The sequence below is a fragment of the Eptesicus fuscus genome, chromosome 15 (genome assembly GCF_027574615.1).
Source record: "Eptesicus fuscus isolate TK198812 chromosome 15, DD_ASM_mEF_20220401, whole genome shotgun sequence".
In the NCBI taxonomy this organism is placed as follows: Eukaryota; Metazoa; Chordata; class Mammalia; order Chiroptera; family Vespertilionidae; genus Eptesicus; species Eptesicus fuscus.
This window is the reverse complement of record NC_072487.1, coordinates 57,368,399-57,385,020: the sequence shown is the minus strand read 5'-3', so window position 1 is coordinate 57,385,020 and position 16,622 is coordinate 57,368,399. Positions and strand designations below refer to the sequence as shown.

General features: G+C 39.7%; 1 protein-coding gene across 5 annotated transcripts in view; it reads right to left on the bottom strand.

Annotated features, from left to right (window-relative positions):
* Positions 1 to 16,622, bottom strand: part of SLC44A1 (solute carrier family 44 member 1) — a 152,535-nt gene that overhangs the window by 33,906 nt on the left and 102,007 nt on the right. The window contains exons 13-16 of one of the 5 annotated variants that reach the window (XM_054726931.1): positions 11,613 to 11,750; positions 8,198 to 8,434; positions 5,565 to 5,645; positions 184 to 2,566 (exon numbers count right to left, since the gene is read on the bottom strand). In XM_054726931.1, the coding sequence (XP_054582906.1) occupies positions 2,543 to 2,566; positions 5,565 to 5,645; positions 8,198 to 8,434; positions 11,613 to 11,750 (480 nt within the window). In that variant the 3' untranslated portion in view covers positions 184 to 2,542. Of the gene's footprint in view, positions 1 to 183; positions 2,567 to 5,354; positions 5,646 to 8,197; positions 8,435 to 11,612; positions 11,751 to 16,622 lie in introns of those variants that run through there. The other 4 variants (XM_054726932.1, XM_054726933.1, XM_054726934.1 and 1 more) reach the window with 4 other exon arrangements.

Here is a 16,622-nt window from a genome sequence, read left to right as displayed (position 1 = left end):
GAATGAATCCAAGAATGAAGCTCAGATGAAAGTGATATTCTACACATCAAATGTCTCTATGTGTGTGCCTGTGTAGTCCATATACATATCTGCATACACAAACTTACTCAGGGGAAAGAGCCTGGCAATTAATTTGGAACTCAAATGACATGGTTACACATAGATCATAGTTTCTAAACACAATGTTAGTAAAACAAAATTTATTTGTAAAACAGGACCTGTTATATAAAATGGCACACAATCGAGTTATACAAAAATACAAAATTTCTTTCTGATTACAGTTCTAGTTGCGAATGATAATTAGAAAGCATTCCTGGCGGTTTCCAAATAGTTGAGATTGCGAGCAATTGGAACAGGGAGCAGCAAGGGTCCGTGATGTTGGGATGTCCGAGTGAGCAGAACCCAATTTCCAAATTCAAGACTTCCGTCAGGTCACTCTGGAGGGACACCTCCTAAAATAGCTAGCTCCTCAAATGTCTTCTGTTTTGATACCCATCTTCCAGATTTTTGCCAATCATAAATTTAGCTCCCAATGTTCCTTAATGTCCCAAATCTGTGTGGCTACGAAACAGAAGGTATTCTGAATTTTCTTAGATGATTTGCTCTCTCACCTATTTGGATAATTTTTTGTTAGTTACATAATTATATTTATTCCTTTTTGCTGATATAAAATAGTACAATGATACAGTTTGTCAATGTTAGATGTTAACTTCTGGAGAATTACTGTTTCAAAATAGCGAGTCTCACAATGCTGGTTTCCCAGATCTTGCCAAGACATGAGCTCCTAACTGTGTGTTTTCTTTTTTAATAAAATTTCTGATTCTTATTGCAAATATTCTGAAAAATCAGAAATATTACATGAGCTTTGAAAAGAAACCAAGGCATTTTAGCAAATTTTAGCCTAGCTAAAGAACACAGATACTTAAAAGGAAAAAATAAAATTTACCTTTTGCAGCAATTTAAAGGTCCAACCCTTTGAAAGGAAGCACATTAGCAAACAGCTGCTTATTAATCCCTACTGACATTAATTGTATGCATTTCCATAATACCGGTCCAATTCACTGTCTAATTCTGGTAGGAGATAATGCTTTCTTTCAAAAGATTCTCCTTCCATGGAATGATAAAATGCTGAGGCTTTTCTTTTTCTGTACAGAGCCTGTATTTAGTGCAATAAGTTTAAAAAATTTGCTCTGAAATATTTACTTTACATTAACAAAAATAGCTTTTATTAAAAAAATTGTAACAAAAAGGAGTTATCGCATAAACAGATCATGAATTATTCTTAGCAAATTACACTTTTTTTCTTCTTAAAGCATTCACCATTACAATAAGCAGAACAATGGAATATTAGCCATTCATATCTGGTAAGCTTCAGGAATAGAAAAATCAAACAAACAAACCAACAAACAGAACCCCATAACTCAGCCCCAAACAAACAAACAAACAAACAAAAACGTTCAACACTTGAGGATCAGAACATTAACCAATTCTTCAGTTAAACATTGTAGAATTCTGGATGCTTCATGAATTGCCAAGGAGAGGAGCACCCTCCAATCTGTTTTCCAAGTTTATAGCATTTGAATAAAATGCCTATTTAGCCCTAAACCATTGGAATGGTCAATTTTGTGTTCAGTGTTTCTCTCCCTTCTTTATCCCCCCCAGCATTACTTAATCTGCAAATCAATACACAGAAATTTGGAGGCTACATAAACTCATTGGGTGCTCCAGCTTCCTCTCAAATTAGGCACAAAATGTGTGAAAGATGCTATTAAAGTAAAAAAAAAAAAAAGACAAACCATAAGAAAAAAGTTTGCATAAGAAAGATCATCTACCCTTTTCTTTTTTACCTACTCTCCTATAGAAGCATTAGGGTAAACTACAAATACCTGAGGAGTTGGTTACTTTTTAATGTTGGCTGACAAATGCATGAGCGATTATGAAACTTCCCATAGCGGGTCCTCTTATGTGTTTCTCAAAGTAAAATGACATGGCTTCTTTGATTGGGGAAAACTGGAATAATTCCTTATTTCTCGGAAAGCATACGCCTAGTCTGGTCCCACTAGGACTTGTTCATCAGGAAAATAAGATCTTGATTTTATGCACTTGTCAGGGAAATCACCCCTGAATAAACTTTAGACAGAGAATTCGGGACAATAATTTTATCTAATTTAAATAACTAAAGTTAAAATCTCCTCTAAGTTATTAAAAATGTTAATCAGATATGAATCTTAACATTTCCATTAAGACAATTACAATTGAAAACATTAAATGACGGCAGTTGCCTTGTAAAAGCCACCCGTATGAAAGGAGTACATGTTCGACAAAAATAATCATAAAAAAGGTATTAAATCCCTGTTCCTTTTCTCTGATTTTGGCTGATTATGTGTGTGTGTGTGTATACATATACATACACACATACATATACATATACACACACCCACACACACACACACACCCACACCCACACACACACACACACACATATAGTTATGTGTATATATTGGTTTGGAATGTCAATGGGTTCCGTAAAGGTCGGCTAGGTTCAAGCGGAACTTGCTCCCGAGGCCTAGAAAACAAAGTCACACAGAGTATCATCTTAGACAATTAACATTAGAAGGAGATCATGAACGATGTTACAAATGCATAGATGGTCACAAACAGCAACAAAGCAAAAGGAGCTGAGAATCCTTCTCCCCTGAGCCTATATGCCAGGGGCTGTGATGCGATTGCATGCGCTGTTCTGAAAAATCTCCGAGCTCTGCAGCCTCTCTGGCCTATGCTGCTAGAGTGCCCGGGTTTTTTCCTCTCCCTTTCCTCTGTAGATGCTTTCCTGCAGATGACCAGATGTCTCTTGCTTAAACTTCTATATCACATTTGGCAAATTTTCCTAAAACCATTTTCAAAGATTTAGAGAGAGACCTCACAAACCTTCCAAGTTTTCTTCACTAGCAGAATCTCTCTCTCTCTCTCAAAAAAAAAAAAAAAAAAAAGTCCAAGAGGAAAACTGGGAGTACTTATACATCCAGTTCAATGATCTCTCTTGTCAAAAGGAAAATTTTAAACCTCATTTTTTTCTGAACATTATTTTATAGGCTAAAAATAAACCCTAAATTAAAATAACCCATAAGGAGGGAGGTAGACAGTGAACTCAAACAGTAGCGTTTCTACAAATATGACGAACTAGGTATGCCAGCATTCAGGAACTCTCATCTAAGGGAATAACGTCAATTAAATCAAGCGAATACAAAGCAGTATACTCAATTCTACCAGTCCCCAAACTTCAGGGGGGAATTTCTCAGCTAGTTCTTTAGGGACACATACAAGATGGTGGTGGTAGTATGGGGTAGACTCTTACCATGCAAACCGTGGAAAAGAGGTAAGAATTAGAGGTACTGATAAGACTTTAATGGCCCTGTGAGCACCATCTCACACTTCTCTCCTGAGGAGTTTTTTTTCGCCACTTTCACCATCATTCTTAGGGACCAAATACTACAAAGTCCAGAGCACCAGAAGAACAATGCACGTAAAAGATGTATTTGGGGACTTGCCATTAATTGCAAGCAATGACCTTATGAACAACAACAAAATAAAAGCAAAAAACCTGAATGAAGATTTGAATGCACTGTTTGAGTTAAGTGTCATTAATTTAAAACTGAAAGCAATTAGAGGGGGAAAACATTTCTCAATTTTTGGCTTCTGGTAGAATGCCACATAACCTAGTATTATTAATTATGAATAAGGGGTTTAGGTAAACTTGCATTCTGGTCTACCACAATCCTTCTATCTGTCCCTCAAGAATACAGAACTACATGCCAATCAATTACATGGTCAATCTAGCTAGTCCCAAACCTCCAAATATTTCTCCCTTTCTTTAAATGCTTATCACTGCACGATAATTGAATGGAAACTTCAACCACTGGGAAGACAGAGGAGGGGCGAGGGGGAAGGATGGTTTACATTTTAAGATTTTCTATACCTTTTTCTAAGTCTTAGGCTTGGAACCTTATTTCCTGAGTAATTAGGACAACCAAGCAGTAGTAAGAAAGAAGTCTTCCTCACTTTTCCATGCCACCATAGGGCTGGCACAATTTTCACTGCCTTCCCCCTCGGCCTGCGTGAAGTAAGAGTGGTAGAGAGAGAAGGGGTAGGGAGGCAAGGCACCTGACAGGCGGGATTGCTGATTGGCGTCTCTTGCCCACTCAATCCAGTTCCGGCTAATGCACACTTTAAAGTAAGAGCTATATAACCACTGGCTACATTCTTTTACTTATGATCAGAGTGATCTGTGCCTTGGGAATCTAAACACTGAAATTTTGCTTCATAATCATCTACGCTATTAAGAACATATCAAAATAGGTATTGGAAGGGGTTCAGAGAAAAGCATTTATATCTAGATAGTCTGCTAAGACTTTTATTTAGGTTGAATATGTGATTATTTTCCATATATATATACACATGCATATATATATAGCTTCCTCCACTGTTCTTAAATGAACCCATTTCCTTTACTCTTACATACTTAAATGGGCTTGTTTTATATTATATAGTTCTTACATTGGAAAACTATGAATCAATCCATTTATTAAAGTATAAAGAAGAAAAGAGAGACTTTACCTCACACTTTTGGACACTATATGCAATTAGAAGGCAGCTTATTTAAAATTAATTGCTTAAGACAATTATATAATATTTGAAATAAACCTGCTATTTAAGAACAACACATTTGTAAAATATGTAGTAATTAGACCAATATATGCTAGAGACATCTGTTGTTATGCAGTGGTGAGAACATCTATCAGCTTAGGAGTCTTCTTACAATGATTAACTTTAAGGTGCCTTCCCCCAATCCGCCCCTCCCGCCCCCAAATGATAGTAGAATGTCTGTATCACTGACCAGAGGTAACTTATCCTTCTCACAATTGAGCTGAAGTTGGAGAAGACCAGGTTGTCTTATTGAGTAGAAAATGTGGGTGTTGATGAAAAGAGACTTGTTTGCTACTGAAAAATAGCTTTAGAAACAAAGAAAGTACAATCCAGGCAACAGAAGAAAAAGTCAGCCAAGGGGAAAAGACAGAAACATAAACAAACTAATATTAAAAAAAAAAAATGGGGGAGTATGGATTTTAGCAAGTTGAAAGGAACTGCTCTTATCACCTTCCAAAATGACAAAACTCAAACCGTCAGTTTGAGTGCACAACCAAATGTTCAGTCCAATGGAAACTAGCCACTGACAGTTACAAAGGAAATTAAAAAAAAAAAACCAAAAAAAACGGAAACAGCAATTTCACCTTAGGGATGAGACTATGCCCTACCCTGCCATGACCACTCTTCATTGTGACAATGCTGTGTTCCTTTCAGCTTACTTTTACAGAAGGCGGTCTCAGGCGTGACAAGAATTCTGCCATCCAAGTGATGGGTAGACACACAAACAGAAAGAGCAGCACGTCCTGCGTGATACAAACAGCAAACGCCTCTCCAGAGGAGGCGCAGTCGGTGAAGACACAGAGAGAGAGGAAGTGAAAGTGAAACTCGGGGAGGGCGGCCACCTCCTCATCTCCACCTACCATCGGTTTCAGCTCTCTGGCATCAGCAGCGCCTCCCTTACCAGCTTCCTTCATTGCTTTCCTACTGTTTTCCACAAACTCCTGCAAAATAGGGACCAAATGGCAAAATTCTTAGGTCCTTTCACATTCTAAAGAACATTCACATTTCCGACTCAATACTGGTCAGTGGAGACCCTTAAACAATAGCCATCAATAATAGCAGCAGACATAAGAGCTGCTAAGTGTGTGAGGATGAACTGCAGTCTGTTGATAGGTAATATATGTTTCTATCCATTCACTGTGACAAGCTCACTTATGAGAGGTAATGTTAGTTCTAGCCCAAAGAGAAAATACCTAACTTAAAAAAAAAGACTATTTTCCCATATGGAGAATTTGTTTTATTTGTTGATTTACTTTTTCCATATCATGGTTAAATGGAATAGCAAAAACATTGTACTCCATAAGCCTCCTCTTTAAAACAAGCCTAGAAGGTAAAAGAAAGCACTGATACTATAAGCACAGAATACTGTTTTTACCAAATCATAAATCAGCTACTTAAAGAAAAGTCTGCCTGGACTTGGAATTACACCATAAAGCAGGAAAATGGTGCAACCACCAGAACCCGTGGTCAGAAGTATCTGAGATGGGATTGGCCCCCAATAAAACGTTCCTCTCCTGTCAAAGCACTTCGTTAAATACCCTCCTCAATCTTACAGAGATAACTAAAAGGAGAAAAACTGGATTTTTTGCTCTGCTTTGATCAGTGGCTGAAAAACAAAAAATAAACGCTTCTCCTAAATGCTATAATCACAAAAGAGATGCAATTATCATGGGCCAAATTCCACTTTGAAAATGCCCAAAATTTAGTTGACGATGTGCTCAGTAAAAGAGATAATCAGTACCAAATAGGTGAGTTAACTCATTTGATAATTTTGCAATTAAAAAAAAATCTAAAAAAAAAAAATCTAGTTTATTTATTAACACATTTATTTTAAATAAATAAATTTAATTTAAATTAATTCTCCTGGAAGATGACTTGTTATTTTCAATATCTAACATTAAGATAGTCTTCAATATTATCCACTCTTAAGATAGGAATATTTCATAACTTAATAGCAAGGTGGTATTATTAAAAAACATCTTTAAGCCCTGGCCAGATGGCTCAATTGGTTGGGTGTTGTCCCATGCACCAAAAGGGCTGCGGGTTTGATTCCCGGTCATGGCACATGCCTAGGATGTGGGTTCGATCCCCAGTTGGGGGTGGGTGGAGGCAACCAATTGATGTTTCTCTCTCACCTTTCCTCTCTCTAAACATCAATAAATATATTCTCAGGTGAAAATGAAAAAAAGAAAAAGCACCTTTAATTTTGTAGTATCTAGTATTTAAACCATCCTATCTAATAAAATAGTAATATGCAAATTGACTGTCACTCCAACACACAAGATGGCTGCCCCCATGTGGTCAAAGATTGCTTCCCCCATGTGGACACAAGATGGCCACCACAAGATGGCCAGCAGGGGAGGGCAGTTGGGAGGGACCAGGCCTGCAAGGGAGGGCAGTTGGGGATGATCAAGCCTGCAGGGAGGGCAGTTAGGGGTGACCAGGCTGGCAGAGGAGAGAAGTTGGGGGCGACTGGGCCTGGAGGGAAGGGCAGTTGGGGGCGATCAAGCCTGCAGGGGAGGGCAGTTAGGGGTGACCAGGCTGGCAGAGGAGGGAAGTAGGGGGCTATCAGGCTGGCAGGGGAGCAGTTAGGCATCAATCAGGCTGGCAGGGGAGTGGTTAGGGAGTGATCAGGCTGGCAGGCAGAAGTAGTTAGGGGCAATCAGGAAGGCAGGCAGGCGAGCAGTTGGGAGCCAGCAGTCCTGGATTGTGAGAGGGATGTCCAACTGCCCGTTTAGGCCCGATCCTACTGGGTTCGGGCCTAAACGGGCAGTCATACATCCCTTGAGGGGTCCCAGATTGGAGAGGGTGCAGGCTGGGCTGAGGGACACACACCCCCGTGCACGAATTTTGTGCACCGGGCCTCTAGTTTAACATAATTTCTAAATTAAAAAAAATAAAAGGTTTCAATGAGGTTCTAATATAGGGAAGCTGCAGAGGCTACACAACTATAAAGAATCTGAATGTACCTGTGTAAAGGTTCAGATCTTGAATAATATAAAACAAGACAATCTACCAGTCATGGGTCTGTTCACCTATATTCATTACAAAATGCCTTTCATTTGGCCTGGCATACTTAGGATAATGAGTTTTAATGGGGTAGACAGCAATAATACTTAGAAAAGTGGTAGATAGAGAAATACAGGGAGTTACTAACTTCAACCTGGGAACTAAGACTTTTTGTCTTTGAGCCCCACCCCACAGGAAAGTGCACTTAGACTATCAATGGCCCAATGTTTTAATTCTAATTCAAGGGCTAAAAGTCAATTCAAGTCTGTCTAACTGCAGAGAGGGGGCAGCAGAATGGAATAGTGCGAGCTCAGGCCTATTAATGGGTATTGCTCTAGCTAAGTGGATTTTAAATGGTCTCATCCACGCCAAGAGGGCCTTCTTCCCTGGCTCCCCCAAGACCAACCTCATTCACCAGTGTTCCAGGTTTAATTTCATTAGTCTTTTCATCCCTAAAGCAGTAGAGGGCATTCGAAGTACTTACCATCAGTACTTTATCCATATAGAATTCTCTGCCAGGGCTCCCATCATTGTATTTTGTATCAATGGCAAAACACAAGAATAACACATCCACTACCATTTCATAAATGGACAGGAAGCAATGAGCGACCAGGAAAGCAAAGAGGCAGACGATGATCAGAGGCAGCACCCAGACTGTGTAATCTTGCTGGTAGTTGAGCAGCATGATCCCAGCCAAGCCCGTGCTGCAGACTATCAGCACCTGAGGCAGAGAGAACAAAGACCACATGGAACACCCTGCAGTAGAAACCACTATTTCTTCATCGTTGGCAGATGTAAAATTTTCTTTACTACTTATATCTGATGGTCAACATGAGTCCTTTCCATCCCAAATTAGAAAGTATAACCCACATGTACCACCTACACACAGAGTTATTCATGTAGATCATATAATATAAATTTAAAAAATCATTCTTGTTGACATTAAAAATAATCAAGTTTTCCAAATGTTATGCTTGTTTTCTAAAGCTTCCCTTATTTGGCACCTGTGGCAATTCTTAAGATCAATGTACGCTTTTTTTAGGGGGAAAAATTATGCACACTCTTAGCACTCAGAAGAAGAAAATTACCGACATTTCAGGGTACTGCTACAGATTTTTTCCTAAGCATTTTTACATTTATGAAGTAGTATTGTATAAACAAATCATTAAAAACTCTTCCTTAATATTTATAGTAGCATTATAAATGTTTCATAAATACTTATTCAGCTACATAATTTCATTTTATGGGTGATTTAAAATTTACTTAACAACAAAATAACATTTACTTAACCATTCTCCTACAGTTGGACATGTATATTGTTTTCAGATATAAATAATGCTGCAACAAACATCACTAAGAGCCTTTTCATTATTTCAAATAGAATATGGGGCAAATTTAATATAATTTGCCATGAAGTTTAGATTTGGACTATCTGTGAGAAAAAGGGTTGCTAAAAACATCCATGAAAATAAAGGAAATAACCAATCTGATTATTGTCAAGAACCACCTACTCTGATGCCTCATTACCTCATACTCAACACTTTACATTTTTTTGCTGTGTTTCAGTACATTTTATTTCAGTTGTGTTTTTCTAAAAACTATATTTTATTGATTTTTTTTTACAGAGAGGAAGGGAGAGAGATAGAGTTAGAAACATCGATGAGAGAGAAACATCGATCAGCTGCCTCCTGCACACTCCCTACTGGGTATGTGCCCGCAACCAAGGCACATGTCCTTGACCAGAATCGAGCCTGGGACCCTTGAGTCCGCAGGCCGACACTCTATCCACTGAGCCAAACCGGTTAGGGATCAGTTGTTCATCAACCCTATGAATGGTTGATGGAAAACATTATCATCTCATTTTATAGACTGGGAAGCATGCTAGCCAACCCACCCAAGGTCAGCAGATACCACTCAAATAATGGTCTAATGATGCCAACTTCAGGGCCCTTTCCAGGTAAAAACTCTGAAAATACGTGGATACTTATACAAAGCAGGAATAGGTTATTTTGAATCTCAGACACACTCTTGACCTTTACCGGCCTAGCATCAAGCCTTAAACAACAAAGGAAGAGTCCTCCAGAACTACCGTGGCCTTCCCTTGTCCAGTGCTGAGGACAGTCAGACCAAGAATTCCTCTTTCATCTCTTCTTTACTATTTATCAACAACAAAGTGTCTCCCATTCACCATGAACTTAACTGGGAGTTATAATGGATTGGGTAACATACTGGTTAAGCTGCAAAGTGATCCTTCTATCAGATGACTTTAGGGAGCAAATCTGGGTCTGTCCAAGATTTGGAAAACAACCCCCCAACACACACACACACACACACACACACACACACGCACGCACGCACGCACGCTCCATTTCTGTGGCCAACTCTTATGACACTTCTCTGCTAGTAACTTTTCTGAGGTGATTTCCACAGAGAGCTAATCACATTCACTTTCCACTCTTTTGGCTTCAATTTTAGAATGAGTTCTTTCTTATACTCTTACTCAAATTTTTTATATCCACCCTATAGAAAGACTGAGGTTCTTTGTGGTCTCATTATGCCACTAAAAGTTAAGCCACATTTGGAATGTTAAGTTAGTTATAGGCAGAAGGTGGGGCCCAGACAAACTTAGATGATGAGAGAAAAAGCTGTTGAGGTGGAAGGTGGATATTGTCACGTGAGAAAAACCTTCGAGAATTATTAATATTTAGGCAAAGAAGTCAAAGAATGTACTAATTATTCCCAAATATAATCGAAGGGTGTCACTCATTTATTCAAGCAGAGAACACAGGGGTTTCAAACTATTAGAGGCAACTAGAAATCACTTGTAGAGTTGGTACATCCCCAAGTCTGATAGGTTGGACCTAAGTGCAGCAATATGCTTTTTAAAAGTGCCCCATATCCTGGCCAGGTGGCTCAGTTGGTTGGAGTGTCATCCTGTACACCAAAAGGTTGCAGTTCAATTCTCGGTCAGGGCACATTACCTAGGATGTGGGTTTGATTTTCAATAGGGTGTGTATGGGAGGCAACCAATCGATGTTTCTCTCACATTGATGTTTCTCTCTCTCTAAAAATCAATGAAAACATATCCTGAAATGAGGATTAAAAAAAAAGTGCCCTAGGTAACTCTGACACAGTCCACAGCCTGTAAGAAGTACTGGTCTATATCAGTGATGGTGTAGTACATATACCCCAGGGAGTGTTTAAGAGAATCACCTGGAGCTGCTAGTTCTATTTGTCATGTATTTACAGTTTCTTTTATACTTTACTTTATAATGCATATATTAGCAAAGTCTAGACATATAACTCTATTTTAAAGGGGTTTATATATAGCAATCATGACAGCTAACATTTATTGAGAACTTATAATGTGTCAAGCAATGTCTTAGGTTCTCGTATTAACCAATTTAATCCTCACAACCCTAAGGTTTTGGCTTCATTATTATTATTATCCCAAACTTATAAATGAGCAAACTGAGGCACAGAGCGGTTATGTAGCCTGCCTCAGATCGCACAGCTGGTAAGTAAAAGAGGCAGAATTTAAATCCAGGCAGTCAAGCTCCAGATGCAGTAGCCCTAACCACTACACAGACTGTTACTTAATACTACTTCAAAACATGTAAGGAAAAACATAGACAAGTTACACTTAATCACCCCGGGCCTCAGTTTCCCCACCTATAAAATGATAATCACAATGGACCTTCCTTTACAAATCTGTTGTGAGGATTAAATGAGCACAATACATATATAAAGTACTTAGAAAGGTGCCTAGCACATATTAAGGAGTTTGTACGTGCTTGCGATATATTAAGTTACTTTTAATTTTTTTTTTTTTGGTGGGCCAGATGTTTCATGAAATTAGAAAATTTACTGTACATCTCAGGTAATATACTTGGTCTTACCTTGCCTAGGAATAACATGAAATCCCCTACTGTGTTGATGGCAGCCACTCGCAAAGCATTCTCCACGAGAATGACAAAGGCGTCCTTCGCTGAGGTGCAGAAGTTGGTGCTGTTGATAGCTGTGGCTGTGTATGCATTCTGGGCAGAGGCAAAAACAATATTCTCATCAATAAATATAATCCTACTTTGTTAAGATATAATTAAACATAGCTTGTAACAATATATCACTATTAAACCCATGGCTTTGGTGAGATACAAGAGTACGATTCTGAACCACAAGAAAATATGAGATATTAAAAAAAAAAAAGTCTGATATGATAAAAAGAACTGTTCAGTAGACTTAGTTTTGGTCCTTTGAAAACACTGATATTTATGATAACACAGACTACCTTTCCCATGTCCATGAACTTCTCCCTTGTCTGAGTAAATCAAACAGAATTTAACCTTGCCTAGATGTCTCAGGTCTGTCACTGTGAAAACCCACGATGCATTAGTACCATTTCAGTGATGCTTTGGAAGCTACACAAATTGTAAAGGCATCAGATTGCGGTGCTGTTTAATCTGGAACGCCTACCACCTCCTCCTTGGTGCTTTCTTCTCCGCTGTCTACTTCTCACAGCTCTTGTAGCGATCGTGGTTTGCTGCCCACTATTTTATACCCCTCCAATCTGGAAGCGGGGCCTGAACTCTCATTTGAGGAAACAGCCCTTCCCCACTGTCTTAGCGTCTGAGTGGAATTGACACCACCTTCAGCAGTGGCGATGGGCAAGGATGGGTTCAGAAACTGGCATATAAACGAACCAGGGCCCCTGGATGTAAAGGACACCCCCCTGTGGCTTCTGGGAAAAAGAAGTTTCCTTCTTCATCCATAGGTGATCCTGACAGAGCAGCTCTCTCCTCTTCCTGGATGAGGAGCTCTGAGGGTATGAATTGCCATGGATGTTTTGCCAACATAATGGGAAGAGCCTAGAGCTGCTGGCGGTCACAGTGTGAAACTGAGGGTGAGGCAAACACCACGGAAGTCAGAGCAGAGAGAAATCAGGTCCCTGCACTTGGTGACAATATTTGACATCATTAGGAACTAGCCAGATTTCTGGGCTTTTCCGTTGCAGAAGCTCATACATTGTTAAGAATCTCTACCCTCTCCTGCCACTCCCTCCCCCTTTCTCACTCTCTCTCTCTCTTTTTTAGGTCAGACTGAGCTGGCTTTCTGTCCCTTGTAGCACTGAGTCCCAGATGACATACTTTTATTCAATTATACCTGCATCTGCTGCCCCGTGTCCTCTTTGACCCACTAGTCACAGACTGATTTCCTCCCTTCTTTTTTACATTACATTTGAGAAGAGCATTGACATTTTCTGGGAAATGTGAATAAGTACTAGAATGTCAAATATGTCTGAGCCTTAGGAAAGTATATGAATTTTGTGATGAAAATGTTTGGTCCTGAGGAACTGTTGGTTTAGTGCCAACTCAAGAAATCACTGGTGGGTCCCAAATGTTCAAGTGGCTAGGAGACGGCTGGGCAGGAAGAGCTGACTCTACACCAAGCGTGTCAAACTTGCGGCCCGTGGGCCACATGCCTCGTTTATTTGGCCCGTGTTAGCCTTTGAGTTTGACATGCTTGCTCTACACTGTGCTGTCTATAACGTTTCAACACTGAGCTAGGGAAAGACAGTCTTTAATTTCTGAATGTTCCAACTGAATGCTTGTTAATGCTGGTATGGAGATGAGGTTTGACTCATCAAAAATTTAATTTGCCATTATATGATTAAATTCACTGATTAAAAATGCAGAGCATTTGAGGGCCAAGGAAGGAGTACTGGACAGCGTAGAGGCTACTTAAGGTTCAGACACTTTTTTCAGAAATGGAGCAGTACGAAATTACCATGCTTTTTTGAGAAACACAGTATGATTTTAACATATGAAATTCCATCACACAGAATGGGGTAATTTCTTCTCAGAATATATGACCATATTATGTTTGCAGGTCTTTTTATCTCAAAAGCTAATATATACAGTATGTTAAAGAAATCATTTTCTTAAGTTTTTCTCAGCATCCATTTGCTGCTGACTCTCTTCTATTGTTATCTCACTGTTTTTCTTATCAGTTAAGAGATAGCAGGCACCAAAGAGTTAACTACCTAACTGCAGTGGCCCACATTTCTTCATTTTTTACAAAGCTCCTTTTGAAACATTCTGCTAAATGCCTCCATGACATCAAAATAACCATACGTTTGATCTTGTGCAATAGTAACTCTTCTGAAAAACCATGGAGAACTGCCTTCATCTGAACAATTCTCAAAAAAAACCCACCAAACTAGCTCTCAGTTCTCACCAGTTCCCTATGTCCTCACTAAAAAGCACACCGACTTAGCAATTTATTCTAAAGCAGGGGTCCTCTAATGACTGTGTATGGGCCAAATCTTGCCTGCTGCCTACTTTGTAAATAAAGTTTTATTGAAACATAGCCATGCTCATTTGTTTACATGTTGATTAGGGCTGTTTTCATGCTACAATGGCAGAACTGAGCAACTATGAGAGACTATATGGCCCACGACACCAAAAATGATTACTCCCCTTATTCTAAGACATGATCAAGAGACCAATGAACCAGTTACAGTCGTCCCTCGGTATCTGCAGGAGTTTTGGTTCCAGGACGCCCATGACACCAAATTCCGACCAGGCTCACGTCCCTTAGTATTTGCATATAGCCTATGCACACATCCTCCTATATACTTTAAATCATCTCTAGATTACTTACAATACCTAATACAATGTAGATACTATGTAAAGAGTTGTTTTACTGTATTGTTTAGGAAATAATGACAAGGGGAAAAAAAGTCTGTACATGCCCTAACTGGTTTGGCTCAGTGGATAGAGCGTCAGCCTGCGGACTCAAGGGTCCCAGGTTCGATTCCAGTCAAGGGCATGTACCTTGGTTGCAGGCACATTCCCAGTGGGGAGTGTGCAGGAGGCAGCTGATCGATGTTTCTAACTCTCTATCACTCTCCCTTCCTCTCTGTAAAAAAAAAAAAAAAAAAAAAAAAAAGTCTGTACATGTTCAGTACAGATGCAGCCATCACAGGACTAACCACATAGTACAGGTCAGCAACACCATAGCACCCTTCCCCCCCATGTTTCTATCCATGGCTGGTTAAATATGCAGATATGAAACCTGTGGATATGGAACACACAGATATGTGAGGTCAACTGTATTTAATTGTTTTTCAGAGGAAAATCCCCTATGTCATATTAAATATATAGATGATGAGATGCTTCCTGAAGTATAAAAAAGCATTATAATGTCAAGAATCAAGGTCACTGAACAATCCATTTAAACCAACTACGTAGTGTCTTTAATCCCACCCCCTCAAGGACAGACAACTCTCTTAATTATGCGGTTCTCCTTGCTGCAGTTAGAGTACGACTTTCCTTGAAAGGAGACAGAAGCAAGAGAGGAGCCACCACCTGCAATTTCTCTCCTATCATCACCAGACCAGCTGCCTCCAGGAACAGGCCCAACACCTCCAACGTAAACTATAAAAGCTTTCCCGTTGCCCTCATTAGTGTTCCGGAGAGTCAGTTTATTTGAGAACTATTAGTATTCCACCTCTGCTTCTTCTTTCTTCTCTCTGGACGCTGCCCCACCCATTCCATCTACTTTCATTTAGAGCAGAAGCCCTTTTATTTGTAGACATGGAAGGAGGCAGTGATTTCATTTCTTTACTTCTCAACTCCAGGGTTGGATGGGCTCCATAGACATTTCCTGGCAATATTCCTGTAGATCTGTGCGTGCAACCTAACTGAAAACTGAGGGGATATTTTATGAGTTTCCTCCCACTCCCAAGGCAGTTAGATGAGCTGCATGTGATCCACACAAGTCGAGATGATCTCTTCAGAAAGAAAAATGTGCTACCGATCACAGCAGGTCAATAACATTTCCCTCCGTTGCCAAAACCGGTTTGGCTCAGTGGATAGAGCGTCAGCCTGTGGACTGAAAGGTCCCAGGTTCGATTCCGGTCAAGGGCATGTGCCTTGGTTGCAGGCACATCCCCAGTAGGGGGTGCGCAGGAGGCAACTGATCAATGTTTCTCTCTCTTCGATGTTTCTAGCTCTCTATCCCTCTCCTTTCCTCTCTGTAAAAAATCAATAAAATATATTAAAAGAAAAATAACATTTCCCTCCGCTTCTGTACCTCCTAGTCTAAAAGGATTCGTGCGAAGGCTCTCAAGGAATCCAGAGTCCTTTGCAGCTTCCCCTGACAGCCTTCCTGATCTGGGCTAACCCGCACAGAGGGGCATCACTGATTAACATTTTGCTCCTGCCCAACCTCTGCTCAGGCAGGACAGGGGCCTCAAACTAATTAACTCCCAGCGCAAGACCAAAGTTGCTCACCCTCCAGGGATCTTTTTACAAGGATGCCTATTAGCCCACGTGGTCACTGGTAGCATTCCTGTGTGACAGGATATAGTGAAAGTAGTGACCATGTGGAAGGAATATGTTAGGACAGAGGGCACCATGCAGGTAACTCACACCTGTGTGGCCATCTGTCCCAGACCACAGCTTCCACAGTCTCACACTTTCTTTCCTTTCTTCACTTAATTATCTAGAAACTCTCTTAAAGTTTAAAATCTTACATAATAACTCAGGTGATAAGGGCAAGCTAGTCAGCAATGGTAGGAAAAGGTAAATAGGATGTGTGCACATCTATGTGTGGATCATTATAAATGAAATAAGGGAAAAGGCAATTAAAATGATCCCTTTCTTATTTCGAGTGAGGGGTGAAAGGGGCACAAAGTCAAACTTAAACCATAGATTTCATTCAGTTTGGTTTTAAGTTTTTAGACTTTTTAGGGGTCATCAGAATTAAGCTGATGTTGAAAATATTAATTAAAATAGATTTAAAACCACTTGTCTTAGCTTACAGCACGATACATGAAAATTGGAGATGTTTACTTATTCTTCTCTATAATAAACTATAACTTATATAGTTTATGTTGCACAAAACAT